Source organism: Armigeres subalbatus, chromosome 1, assembly GCF_024139115.2.
Source record: "Armigeres subalbatus isolate Guangzhou_Male chromosome 1, GZ_Asu_2, whole genome shotgun sequence".
Classification (NCBI taxonomy): Eukaryota; Metazoa; Arthropoda; class Insecta; order Diptera; family Culicidae; genus Armigeres; species Armigeres subalbatus.
The window spans coordinates 59,267,382-59,282,464 of record NC_085139.1 but is presented as its reverse complement, the minus strand read 5'-3'; the positions used below and the strand labels follow the sequence as shown (position 1 = coordinate 59,282,464).

Sequence of the window (15,083 nt, the reverse complement as noted above, 5' to 3'; positions counted from 1 at the left end):
TATTAATTCCTACTGCTGCTGATAGCGTTGGCTCGTTGGAATAAAAACAGAAAGATGCAATGCGGGTGCTTGAGTAATCCACTTACTTTTATATGGAAAACGTTAATCACTAAATCTAAATCAGAAACAATAATTGTTTCTGGAATATTGGAAATAAAATGCCATTTCTGAGCACTCGAGTGCTGAATTCAGGAGAAAGTGCAAATTATGAGAAAATGTCCATAGAAAGATATAGGATGGGATTTTCAAAATAATCCAAAAAAAAACATTATAACGTTGTCTATTAAAAAAATGGTTCGAAATACGAGGTTATGCTTTTGATTATACTCGTAATATATTCATTTAATACATTGCCGACGGCAATTTTTTTTCTTGAAATGTTTTGATTGATTTATATTGTTGATTGCATTTCGTGTACTTAATGAATCATTTTCGGAATATCATAACATTTGAAAATATTTCAGTAATTTGGCTATTCCTTGCCGTGTTTAATTTCTATGATTCATATGCTGTTCCGCGTATCGTGCGGATTTCGCAACCATTGCACACACATTGTATTGCATACATATTTGAAATTTGCTGAATATAAGCAACGACCGACCACCAAATGAGCGCCAGTTCAGTTCAGGTGATCATTTAAGACGGTTCAGTAGTTTGTGGTCGACAGTAAATCTCCAACCATGGTGAGCGCTGATGAGTTGAACACAGCTTTACAAGCGTGCGGTTATAGCTCGTTGGGCTACGATGAAGCCCAGACCATCGTCAAGCACATCAATGGGTCTATCAGCAATAAGAACGAAGCAGCAATGTTCATTGCCCAGCTGATTCACGAGAGCGGTGGCTTCCAGCATCGCGTTGAAACCGGAAGGGGACACGGCTACGACTATGGAAGCACCAGCTACTATGGCCGGGGTTATCTTCAACTGACTCACGACTACAATTATAGGGATGCTTCGTGGGACATTTTCAAAGATGATAGACTGGTTAACAATCCTGATTTGGTGTCGAATAGTGTGGATATGTCGATGCGCGTTTCAGTGTGGTTCTGGGAGACGCGCGTTCGCCCAAAAGGAGGTCCTGCTAATAATAATTTTGGTTTGACGACAAAAGCGATCAACGGTGGTTTGGAGCCACCGGGCAGTTCCGGTGCAATTAGACGTTTTAATATGTACGGAAAGGTTGCCAATGCGCTGGGAGTCAGAAATCCTGCGAGCCAATAAGTGAATTAGCATCCTTGTAGTTTCACAATCGTCGTTGGGGGCTTCTTCGGAAATCGGGGGCTACATTAGAAATTTTGAAACTGAAACTGAATTATAACGTAAATTGAAATCAAATTGCCACTATCAACAATCGTCGAGATGCTTGTCGATAGTTGAAATGGCAACTTTTTGTTTCTGTATTGTTTTTTCGTTTACCTTTTTTAGAAAATCATAATTTCAAAGTAGTCCACGGACTCAAAAGAAGCCCCGCACGACAGTATAGGAAACATGTTCTAACTATTGAGAGGTAATGAATAGAAAACCAATGTAAGCTATATTTTTGTATTTTTTTTTATTGTAAAGAAATAAACAATATAGTGATCCACCATTATTTTAAATCTGCCATTCCTCCTCTTCGCTGATTTTATAAGATACACCGGGAAAAGGGCAAAGGGAAAATAGTTCAAATTTCTGTAGAACCAATTTTTTTTCCAAGTGGTGGTGATTTTGGTGTGAAATAGGTACTGCTGATTCGGTTGGTCTAACCGGTAGTACCGAAACCGGTACTACCGACCAGTTGTGATTAGAGCCTGGATACGAGAAACGCGGATAGAAAATGTAACTCGGTCAACACTGCAGCCAATATCTTCTTAATGAGGGACCGATTGTTTACTTCGATGACATTTACTTCCAGGGCGCAGCAGTCGTAAAAAGTGTAGACAACAACCTTTCGTGCACCATGTTTACGGTACTCGTCACTGCACGGAAGAAAAAAACTACCCAATAATGAGTTTGATTCACCCAACCTCGAACATCCGTACGGGAAGCCAAAATTGAGTAAGTAGGGTCGAAGTAGTTTGCCTTTACTCCCATGTTAAAAAGTACCCAACGGAAAATTAATTCACCCAAATGTAAGTTTAATTCACTCAATTTCGACCTCAGGTAATGAAACTCAAAATTGGCTTCCCGTATTGAACTGGCGTCGTTGGATTGTTTGGCTCTTTGACAACAAAAGAAATAGTGGATGAAAGAGAAGAGAAAAATTAACTCAAAAGTAAGTTTAAAAATACTCAATTTTGGGTACTTTTTTTCTTCCGTGTGAGTGGCGATACCGGCGTTTCTATCTGTGTTGTTAAGCCTGCTACTCTATGTTCTGAGATTTTCACAATTTTCACCATTAGCTCATGGAAGATTGGTAGTTGAAAATCAATAAAATAAATGGGAAGGTATTTCGCAAATTTATGGAAAATAGGGGTGTTTTATAAGAAAGTAGTGATATGGAATGAAGTATGAGGTGGAAAGATTATCTCCTGCACTTAGTTTGTACTGATTAGTACTCTAATAGTGATGAAATTTCGATTTTACTACCATTGAAAAAACGCCATCTCTTGCATTAATCGTTTTGACTGGTACCTTATTAAAGAACAACACATAGTAAGCGAAGAATGGCTTATCTTGTTAAATAATTTCATGCCTATATTCAATGTGATCATATAGTATCCAATAAAAACCCATATATAAAGAAATTTCATTTAATAATCCATCATTGATTTATTGGAAACACACGTAAAATGCGTTCAACATGTTATTTCGCTAACGGCGTTATATCAAATTTAGCCGTTTTCAGATTTTGAACCAATAAATTGGCTGCTTGACAGGTCTCTTGCTCGATTGGCTGCAGGTTTTTGACAGTTCGATTGGAGGTACATTCGTATCCGCATTTCTCTTATCAAGGCCTCTAGTTTTGAATACCGATATTAGAGACAGCAAAATACCGGAATTTTCGGTATTTTAAATTTTGCTGTCAGTATAAAAATCTCGAATAGTGTTCATCTACATTTAGCAACAAGGCTTACAACAATACGGCGTCGTCAAGCTATTTCTAAGAGATGTCGCCACTACATTCATTTTTTCTTTTTAAACTTTATTTTTGTTATTATAAATTCAGTAGAAAACCGAATTATAGGTTCCACCAAACACACGCGACACGACAGTCGCGACACGATTCTGTCGCTTAGCGACAGCGATTCTGTCGCCGTTTGTATGGAAGCGTAAATAGAGTATTGCCTGCAGCGACCCAACGATAGAATCGCGGCGACTAGTTGTCGTCGTCGCGGCGATGAAATCGCTTAGGTTTGGGAATTTTATAGCCGCTATTGAAATTGGATTTTTCTCACAAACCATACGTTAAACCTAATTTCGGAAGTAGTGCGCTGTATAGCCCATCACCAAATGAAAACAGCGCACCACTTCCGAAGTTAGGGTAAACGTACAAATTGTGAGAAAATCCAACTTTGTTAGCGGCTATAATTCGGATTTGCACTGAATTGATAATACTACATTTAAAGTAAAATCGTTTTTTAGTATGGAGGAATCGCTGGTTCTCGCCAACTACACATCGCTGAAATGTGAAATTTGGGATAAAGGCAGCAAATAATATTAGTCTTCTGCTTACTCACTTTGATTTTCATAGAACGATAGCGTAAAATTTATTTTATTCATGTTTCATACTGGGATTGAGCCGTTTACTTTAAATTTGTCAGCGCCATTTTGTTCAAGATGAACATAGTGAAGAGTCTCCGAAAAATCACATACAGTTGTCGTTGCGGTATATGCATCTACACGTGTATTGAGACACCACCTATGAACTGCTAGCACAACACTGCGCAAAATATTGCCATAGACAAACAGACATAACACATTGAACATTCACTCATCAAATTCGTTCGTCGTCATTTAAGCACTAACGACATCTGTTGATTTCAGTTAGTTGGGCAAATCACGAACCAGATGGCGGCAGTGAGCAAATGTCAAACTCGAGCAAATCCGATGCGCGCGCCACTAGTGACCGATTGTCCAACTAATGATTATTTGAATTCACCAGTAAATCAGTGAACTACGAAAATTTGATGAGAGTTATGTCTGTTTGTCTGTGATAATGCATTCGATGTTGCTTGCAATACCGTTGCTTACACATGCGCCACGTAAGCAATTCAACTACCGATGTCCTATTGAATGCGCGTAAATGAAGCTGACGACGTTCACGCTACAGCAAATATCGATCATCATCGTTTAATAATACGTAATGTTTTCGGGGGAATGACAACCGGGGTTTCTCAGTCAACATTGAAGAGACCGTGCGACAGACACAAGCGTAATAACGGGAAGAAAAGAAAAGAGTGCGGTCTACAGTGACAGTTCCATCACCAGTAAATAAAATAAAAGAGACAATACACACGCTAACTTTCACCTACTCAGTGACTGAGTAAAATTGTATTGACCTCGCTTTTTACCCACGGAAATTTTACTTAATATCCTTCAAAAGCGGGACTCAAAACTATGAGTAGTCCTACTTTTGACGGAAATTGAGTAAAATTTCCGTGGGAAGAAAAGAGACGGCTATACGCTTTAATTGAGCTTACATTTGAATCATTTGTATGAGAAACTGCATAAGTCCATTTTACACAATTTCGAGAAAACAACAAAAAAAAACTGTTTTTGAACAAATTGGCACCGAGCCTTTCGATTTCTTCGATACAGATCAATAGAGTAAAAAACGGTAAGGCGTAGTAGCAGACACCATCCTTCATAATCGGAACCAAATAGTTTTTCATGAAAAGTTCTTAATTTTGAGTCGTATTATCTTCTATGTCGTTAGTAATGGTTGTTTTTAAAGGCGGCTTATTGGGCCTGCGTAAATCTCCTGCCTCGTCGGAGGGCCGTCGTGTCAGGGCTGTTTAGCGTCCCACCTAACACCAGGACTTGGGCTTGTGCGCTTTGAGCGGCACACGGTCGCTTTGGCGGAGCCTACTTGCGGATACATGCAGCTTTTTATAGAGGTTTAACAGGGCCCACTGTCAAATCCCACCACATCCTAGGCAGGCGCTACAACTCGCAGATGGCCTGGGGAGGGATCGTCAAGCCCTTGGACATAGTCCCTGGAGATCGGCCGGCTGAAAAACAACAAAGCCCCTGGAGTTGACCAACTACCAGGAGAGCTGTTTAAACACGGTGGTGAAGCACTGGCTAGAGCGCTGCACTGGGTGATTACCAAGGTTTGGGAGGATGAGGTTCTGCCGCAGGAGTGGATGGAAGGTGTCGTGTGTCACCATCTACAAAAGGGCGATAAGCTGGATTGTAGCAATTACCGCGCAATCACATTGCTGAACACCGCCTACAAGGTACTCTCCCAAATTTTATGCCGCCGACTAACACCAATTGCAAGAAAGTTCGTGGGGCAGTACCAGGTGGGATTTATGGGTGAACGCTCTACCACAGATCAGATGTTCGCTATATGTCATGTATTGCAGAAATGCCGCGAATACAACGTATTCACGCATCCATCTATTCATCGACTTTAAACCCGCATATGATACAATCGGTCGGTACCAGCTATGGCAGCTAATGCACGAAAACGGATTTCCGAATAAACTTATAACGGTTGATCAAGGCGACGTTGTATAGGGTGATGTGCGTAGTTCGAGTTTCAGGGGCATTCTCGATTCCCTTCGAAACGCGCAGAGGGTTACTGTAAGGTGATGATCTTTCGTGTCTGCTATTCAACATCGCTTTGGAGGGATTAACACGAAGGTCAGGGATCGACACGAGTGGCACAGAGAACAGACATGGATCCTCGAACAAAATTTCGGTAAAAACGTGTGTAAAGATTTAAATCTCACCTCAGCGTCGCCAACGCAGGCTGCCCGACATAAAAACTCAATCTCACTAAGTGATGGCGTTGGCATACACTACATAAACAATGTAGTGCTGCCACCTAGGAGCGAGCTTAGGAGCGATTCGGAATGATCACTAGCGCTAAAAGGTGAAACACGGCAAATTTTAACCATATTCATCAGCACACTAGCACCGCGCAACGGGGGCATAACGACATACTTCAAAATGACCAGTACAAACTTTTACACAAGCACGCGAATGAAGATGAACGTCTGTTCTCTGTGCGAGTGGTACGATTTTCACGAAATCCGTCCAGTTATTTGGTTTCGCCGACGACATTGATATCATGGTAACTTTGAGAGGATGGAGGAAGCCTTCATCAGACTTAAAAGTGAAGCTAAACGGATTGGACTAGTCATCAACACGTCGAAGACGAAGTACGTGATAGGAAGAGGCTCAAGAGAGGTCAATGTAAGCCACCCACCACGAGTTTCTGTCGGTGGTTTCGAAATCGAGGTGGTTGAAGAATTCGTGTACTTGGGCTCACTGGTGACCGCCGATAACGATACCAGCAGCGTAATTCGGAGGCGCATAGTGGCTGGAAATCGTACGTACTTTGGACTCCGCAAGACGCTTCGATCGAATAGAGTTCGCCGCCGTACCAAACTGACTATCTACAAAACGCTTATAAGACCGGTAGTTCTCTACGGACACGAGACCTGGACGATGCTCGTGGAGGACCAACGCGCACTGGGAGTTTTTGAAAGGAAAGTGTTGCGTACCATCTATGGTGGAGTGCAGATGGCGGACGGTACGTGGAGGAGGCGAATGAACCACGAGTTGCATCAGCTGTTGGGAGAACCATCCATCGTTCACACCGCGAAAATCGGAAGACTGCGGTGGGCCGGGCACGTAGCCAGAATGTCGGACAGTAATCCGGTGAAAATGGTTCTCGACAATGATCCGACGGGAACAAAAAGGCGAGGTGCTCCGCAGACTGCGTGGTTGGCGAAGTGCAGCCATGGACCGAGCTGAATGGAGAAGACTTTTATGTGCAGCACAGGCCACTCCGGCCTTAGTCTGATAATAAATAAAAAATCCTAATTTTGAGAAAACCCGCGTTAGATGTCTTTCGCCATACAAATTTCTGGCGGTTAACTCATGCTGGCTATTTTGCGCATATACTATAGCGCCTGGATAGGGCAGTGGTGGGTTGAAAAGCAGACACGCAGTGACTAAACCATATTTCTAACATCTAAACTGATCAAACTACTGAACTGAACAAAGGTACTCCATGTATTGCTGGTAATAAATAACAAACATTTATTTGGGGAAAATCATGGCCAAAAACAAGGAGATTTATTATAATAGCATGCTCACAGACACAGGGGCCCTCCTTAGCCGTGCGGTAAGACGCGCGGCTACAAAGCAAGACCATGCTGAGGGTGGCTGGGTTCGATTCCCGGTGCCGGTCTAGGCTATTTTCGGATTGGAAATTGTCTCGACTTCCCTGGGCATAAAAGTATCATCGTGTTAGCCTCATGATATACGAATGCAAAAATGGTAACCTGGCTTAGAAACCTCGCAGTTAATAACTGTGGAAGTGCTTAATGAACACTAAGCTGCGAGGCGGCTCTGTCCCAGTATGGGGATGTACAGGGTGTTCAATAAGTTCGAATACAAATGTTTGATCATTGTGTTTGTAAGCCCAATGTACATATTCTGTATTAGTATTGGTGTCAGTGTTAGCGTTATTTATACGCTATAGGATGTGTGTGGTGTTGACATTCTGTCACTTGTTGTTTGTTTATCACGTGCGTTGAAAATGGATTGGGCATCATAAATAGCCATTTTTGAATTTCAAAATCATTGCGGCGTACTACAAAACTGAGGTTTTGGGGACGATTGATGCCCCCTGTGACCCGGTGCTCAGACGGAGATGAGCCCTACGTGTTCCAATAGGACGATAACCCTTTATACACGGAAATTGATATTTTAGCCTAATATGGGGACAATTGGGTCCTAAAATGAAGAATCGATATTCGATTTTCTTTCAGGGAACGATGAAGGTAATCATTCTAAACGTGCCAGTTTTTTCTTTCGATTAAAAAATCGAAAAGAACATTGTTTAATTTGAAATTGAAAAATGGATGAATGCTTCCTCGACATTTACGTTCTTGTTTGACGTACGGATTCAAACGCACTAGCAAAACACCACAGGGCACTTGACTCATCCTTTGACAGTTAATATATGAGGCTGACGTTTTGGGCTGATGGTTCATTCGTTCTGAAATGTTGCACAGCCAAGGAATGTAATATAACAACATTGCCAATGACAACGACATTATCCTCTCTTGTAAATGTTGGGACAAACTCAACTCGCAATAAGCGTTTGTCCCAAACTGCAACAGAATAGGACAATTATCGCCTGCCACGCATTTTGAGAAGTAGTCGGTTTCCGATGATGTTTTTGGTTAAATTAGTATCAGTTATCATAGATTAGACATAAACTTAACCATCTGTTGACATGATTTGCGTTTTACTTCTGAAATAAACAAGTTATCGCAGTTTGAAAAGTTCACAACAATTACCTCTCCATGTTTGTTGCAAATAAAATGGAACGCAACAATGTCTTTATCCTCTGCAGATGGGGACAAAGAGTTATCGCTATTCTCTTTTGTCGCTTGTTTTTCGCATTTTTCAGCGACAATTACATTCCTTGTGCACAGCCCAAAATTTGCCTTAAAATGTCTTAAACACAAATATATTATTTTTACTGATTTAGAATTTTACCAGAATTTTTATAACAACGGTACAAGTATCCTTGACCGATGCACTATCGTTTGCAACAGTGGCGTAGCCACGGGGGTGGTTTTGGGTATAAACCCCCCCCCAGAGACAACATTTTTGGAAGAAATTTTTTTTCCAAAAAAGAAAATGTTCAGAAAACCCCCCCAGACCAATTTTCTGGCTACGTCACTGGTTTGCAACCATAAACGAGGTAGGGCTTTAGGACCCAATTTCATCGACTTTTGGACAAAACTTTAGGACCTCACAGCTTCCCGGATATGAACCCTCTTAGCTGTTTTGTTTGGTACTTTATTATGTTAAATCTGTACGAATACAAGGTCTTGGACTAGTTCTAGACGTAATTCTCAAAATCTGGAACGAAATGCCCATGAAGACCGTGCGTGCCGCTTGCGATGGGTTTTAGAAACGTTTGAAGCTCGTGAAGAAGTACAAAATAGAGGTCATTCCAAAATAAATGTTACAAACGTTCCTTATAAACAACACTTTCAGTGAAATGCAACCGGAAAAGAAATAATTTAATTTCAATTTTCAAACATTTTTTGAAAGTGTATTCGAACTTATTGAACACCCTGTAATGCCAATAAGAAGAAGAAGAAGAAGAAGAAGAAGAAGAAGAAGAAGCTCACAGACAAACAGACATAACACATTGAACATCCACTCATCAAATTCATCGTCGTGCAAACACTAACGGCATCTGTTGTTTTCACACAGATGGGCAAATCACGAATTAGATGGCGGTAGTAAGCAAACGTCAAACTCGAGCAAATCCGATGTGCGCGCCACGAGTGATCGATTGGCCAACTAATGATTATTTAAACTGACCAGTAAATCAGTGAACGATGAAAATCTCACAAGTGTTATGTCTGTTTGTCTGTGGCATGCTTCTATTCTAATTTGTACGTACAACCTTTCTAATTCTAACCTACATTTGTGCGATTCTATTCTTCGTGCTTCCACTTTGCTTGTGCTACTTCATTAACAGTTTTCAATCGACGATGCGGCGACCGATCTAGCTAGCCATGCACCCGGTGGCTTACACAATTGAGTTCTCCAAAGCCAGAATCACCAACACCGATATCGCTGTGTAGGATGTATAAAAGAAAAGTGGGTGGTAATCCAGTTGCAGCAAAAACATCCCAAACACTTCGAGAGGAGTACAGCGAAATCACGTACACTTTTACTCTTTTGGAGTAGTCAATAGGGTTGGGGGTATTCCGCAAACTACGTATACACGTTTTATTTAACTCCCGCTCAAGCGAAATGGTTATTGGACGTCGCGACGTTATTTCGACGCGTCGGGACGATTGTCCATTTGTCTTGATTCCTCGACCTATGGTCGGCAAAAAACTTTCCTCCGAGTCGTCCTCACCGGACGCCCCACTCCACAAAAAAGATTGGTTGGAATAGGCGACTCACCGATTAGCTGCAGTAATTTGACGATGTGCTGCTGTGGTGTCTGCGCTCCTGGTATGTTGCGCGGTAGGGTGGGACTAGATGCCGGTTTAGTCGCGCTTCCACGTGGATGAAGACTTTCGCGGGGGGCCGTCAGCTGAGTCTGGCCACGTTGTGGCTATTGATGACCACTGCGATCGGAAAGCGGCGTGTTGGTTGGCCGTCGGCTTCTGATGACTGCAGAAAGCCGTACTCGTCGCGTCGAAAAGCAGGAAGCGTCGCTAGCAAAGTAGATATAGCCGTAAGCTATTCACAAATATTTAGCACATTCACCTATTTTCTTAACAAGCAGATAAAGCACTTTACCTGTCGCTTCTTCTTGAACGCACACACTTTGTACAGCCAAATTCTAAAGATAACTAAGAAACAAAGAAACAATGAACAGATTAAAATTTAGAAATATAGCCACGTCACTAAACTCACATTCAACGGTTATTCGACTCGGACAAGCTCGCGACACTTCTACACTAATCTGCAGCTCGAACGTGAGTGAAGTGTAACCTTGACCCTCAGATTAAGGAAGGTGACCTGGGCCGAACTAAACGGAAGTTCGATTTTCTTGCGATCATCTTCGAAATAGTTCGGTAGTGCAAAAGTTTAAAGTTGGATGCTCGCTCAGTTTTGGTTTTGATCGTGAATCTTTTCCCATATTTCTCAAATATAACAAATGACCCTGACCTTCGCGAATGCTCTCATGTATTTTGACCGTCCTAGCGAGCTTTCCCCAATGAGTTTTTCATCTAATTTATGGCGCAGAATCTACTACCTCATTGGCTTTGGTGTCGTACCAGTTGATAAGGTTCTACTCAACGGCGACTTTGATCAATGCTTATGAATTAATCATTCAATAACTACCCATTCAATAACATATTATTCAAATCTATAATTATTTATTTAGGACGATGAAGCGTAGGCTACAAAGGATTCAGAATATATAAAAATCTCATTTTGGCCAAAAATGTTACATATGCAGTTTCTCAAACAAACGGTTCATTTATGCTTTCAAATCAATTAGATATTGCCTTTTTGTAATTAACACCAAGTGCAATTTACTGCAACATAGGAATATTTCTCAGAAATGAGAAACTAGCTCATATGTCTTCCACTCATTTCCATTTTTCTAGGGAGGGCTAAGCCCCCCTAGCCCCCCTTATTTACGCCAATGTCTAAAAGTAGGCAATTTCCAAGGATTGGAGCGCGCTATGTACGGGATGCATGATGCATAAAAGAACTGAAATATGAATTTCACAATTTCGTATTTGAAATATCTGAATTTCAATAGTTCAACGTTGATAATCAATAGTTTCAATACTAACAGGCAAAGTGGTGGAGAGTTTGTGAATCGATTGATATATAAACCTTTAAAATCCATCGGAAGATAAAGGACCTTCTTCTTTTATTACAAATCTTACAAAATTTCGTGACGGTATCCAATTTAGAAATTTTTATTTTACACCCTGAATTTGAGCCTTCCTCTTAGACGCAGTTTACGTCAAAAATAACTCGAATGCTCATCCACAAATAAAATACTCCCCTTCAACAAAAGTCGAGAGAATTTGGCCAACTGTCGAGTAGTTCGGGTTAAGTGTCTTCAATAATAGATGCGACTAGCTATAAGCTCTTATGCCACAACTTTCCTGCAGCGCTCATATCGGAACGGATCCATAACGGCCCAGATAAGAAGTCGGTTTCTTTCTCGTACCTGACTCATGCATTATTCACCGTTCGCGCTATGAGCAGAATGCGAAACTGAGACGTGCCTTCATGATTTATAAATAAACTATCAAGTTGCTGCAACACAACTAAGTTTTCCTGTTACAGTTGTTATCTCCGTTGGCCTTCACAAGTGAGAACTACCCAGTCAACACAAAATCGTAGATGATGCACCATAAGATGCTAAAGATGAGGTAATATACATACATAGTATATGGGGAAGTACCTATATCGCCTCCACTTTAGCATCTTATACGCCATCATATACGATCTTGTGTTGACTGGGTATGTTTCAAGCTTCTTTTTGTTAAATTCAGTAACACCAAAGCTATCTTTCCTTATGCTGCTGTCTATTTATTAATTGAATAAGATTCACTAATTGCTGCATATTCTCACACAAACGACATAACTTAAATCTTACCCTATCTGTATTTGGGCCCACTTCAGAAGATAGTGCCACCCGTTCGGATAATGACTAGGCGACACCGTGGAGCTCATTGCTCGAACGTTTGCCTCCCATTGCGGAAAGTGGGCACAACCATTATCGCATTATAAACAAATTATATGTTACACGATCCCGAGGTTTGGCAAAACAGAGGAATGCGGCAACGATGAGGGACAAGATTTAGAGTGCAATTATATCCCACGGTGGTTTGGGGACATGAATTAGAAAACAAAATTTTAAATTCTTACTAATACGAATAGGGTGTTTTAGTTATACGCGAAGGATATGTAGGGAGAAAAAAGCGCAAAAATGGATTAATAAAAATAAATGAAGGATATCCGATACGATTTGGGAACAATTAAATCTGCTAAACGAAAGCTTGGGCAGAAAAAATGGAAAAATTCAAACACCCTCACGATATTGAAAAACCTGGATTTCCCCTCAATCAAACATATCATTTTGGTTTACCTTCGAATACGTTAATAAAGTGATGGCTTTTTTTTTGCATCAAAGAAAATCGTCAACAATGATTACGTACAATGACGAAAGAAACTTGTTTGACAAAAATAACGTCTTAAATTATGCAGGTTGTCATCATTCACTTGAATGAATTTCCCTTTAGCATTTTCATCTCAGTAGGGAAAATTTCCTACTTTATGACCTAACGAGGTTTGGTGGCTGATTCAAGTAATTTTGTTGCTGGTCGCACCACTCCACATTGCTGTATGCATTGACAATCAAATAAATGTGCAATTCAAATCTGGGAAAGTTAAGAAACTTTAAAAGGTTGGAAAAGATAGAATTAAAATATGTTTTAAAACATATGCATTTTGAGTTAAAAAGTCAATTTTAAAGGGGAGAAAAAAAGAAGACAAGAAGACAAACAGGTAAGTAAACTAAAACACAAGAAGGCAAGAAGACTGGAATACGAAAATACAAGGAGACAGAAAGACAGAAAGCCTTAATGACCAGAAGACAAGACGGCAAGAAGATATCTCTTGGGGTCAAAATTGACAAAATTTATAAAGCTTGAGGAATTCATCAGATTTCCGTGAGGAATTCTTCCGAAATCTGTGAGGAATCCATCCGAAATCCGCGATAAAATTAATCCAAATTTCGTAAGGAAATCAACCGAACTCGGTGAAAAATTCTACCGAATTCTGTGAGGAATTCATCCGAACTCCGAGAGGATTTGATCCGAATTTTGTGAGGAATTCATTCGAATTCCGTGAGGAATTCATCTGAACTCCGTAAGAAATTCGTCTAAGTTCCGTGAAGAATTCAGCCGAATTCCTTGAGAAATTCATCCGATTCTTGAGGAAAATATCCGAAGTCCTTAAGAAATTCATCCGAACTCAGTGAGGAATTCATCCGAAATCCGTGAGGAATTCATCCGAAATCCGTGAGGAATTCATCCGAATTCCGTGAGGAATTCATTCGAAATCCGTGAGGAATTCATCCGAATTCCGTTAGGAATTCATCCGAATTCCGTGAGGAATTCATCCGAATTCCGTGAGGAATTCATCTGAATTCCGTGAGGAATTCATACGAATTCCGTGAGGAATACATGCAAATTCCGTCAGGAATTTATTCGAATTCCATGAGGAATTTATTCGAATTCCATGAGGAATTCATTCGACTTCCGTGAGGCAATCATTCGAATTCCGTGAGGAATTCATCCATGAGGAATATTCTTAATTAAGATTAAGTTCGATTAAGTTCAGTGAGGAATTCATCCAAATTCCGTGGGGAATTCATCCAAATTCAGTGAGGAATTCATCCGAATTCTGCGAGGAATTCATCTGGATTTCGTGAGAAATTCATCCGAATTCCGTGAGCAATTCATCTGAATTCCGTGAAAAGTTCATCTGAATTCCGTGAGGAATTCATCCGAATTCCGTGAGCAATTGATCCAAATTTCATGAGTAATTCATCCGAATTCCTTGAGGAATTCATCCGAATTTCTCGAGGAATTCATCCGAATTCCTTGAGGAATTCATCCGAATTCCTTGAGGAATTCATCCGAATTCCTTGAGGAATTCATCCGAATTCCTTGAGGAATTCATCCGAATTCCTTGAGGGAATTCATCCGAATTCCTTGAGGAATTCATCCGAATTCCTTGAGGAATTCATCCGAATTCCTTGAGGAATTCATCCGAATTCCTTGAGGAATTCATCCGAATTCCTTGAGGAATTCATCCGAATTCTAAAGGAATTCATCCGAATTCCTTGAAGAATTCATCCGAATTACTTGAGGAATTCATCTGAACTCCTTGAGGAATACATCCGAATTCCTTGAGGAATTCATCCAAATTCCTTGAGAATTCATCCGAATTCCTTGAGGAATTCATCCGAACTCCTTGAGGAATACATCCGAATTCCTTGAGGAATTCATCCAAATTCCTTGAGGAATTCATCCGAATTCCTTGAGGAATTCATCCGAATTCCGTGAGGAATTCATCCGAATTCCGTGAGGAATTCATCCGAATTCCGTGAGGAATTCATTCGAATTCCGTGAGGAATCATTCGAATTCCGTGAGGAATTCATACGAATTCCGTGAGGAATTCATTCGCATTCCGTGAGGAAATCATTCGAATTCCGTGAGGAATTCATCCGAATTCCGTGAGTAATTGATCCAAATTTCGTAAGGAATTCATCCGTATTCGGTGAGGAATTCATTCGAATTCCGTGGGGAACTCATCCGACTTCCGTGAGGAATTCATCCCAATTCCGTGAGCAATTGATCCAAATTGCATGAGTAATTCATTCAAATTTCGTAAGGAATCCT

General features: G+C 40.7%; 1 protein-coding gene across 1 annotated transcript; it reads left to right on the top strand.

Annotated features, from left to right (window-relative positions):
• Nucleotides 1–628: 628 nt before the first annotated feature.
• On the top strand, nucleotides 629–1,590 carry LOC134224674 (uncharacterized). Its single transcript, XM_062704547.1, has one exon. It carries the CDS (start codon nucleotides 681–683, stop codon nucleotides 1,218–1,220), a length of 540 nt encoding a protein of 179 aa, XP_062560531.1. The 5' UTR covers nucleotides 629–680; the 3' UTR covers nucleotides 1,221–1,590.
• Nucleotides 1,591–15,083: the final 13,493 nt, after the last annotated feature.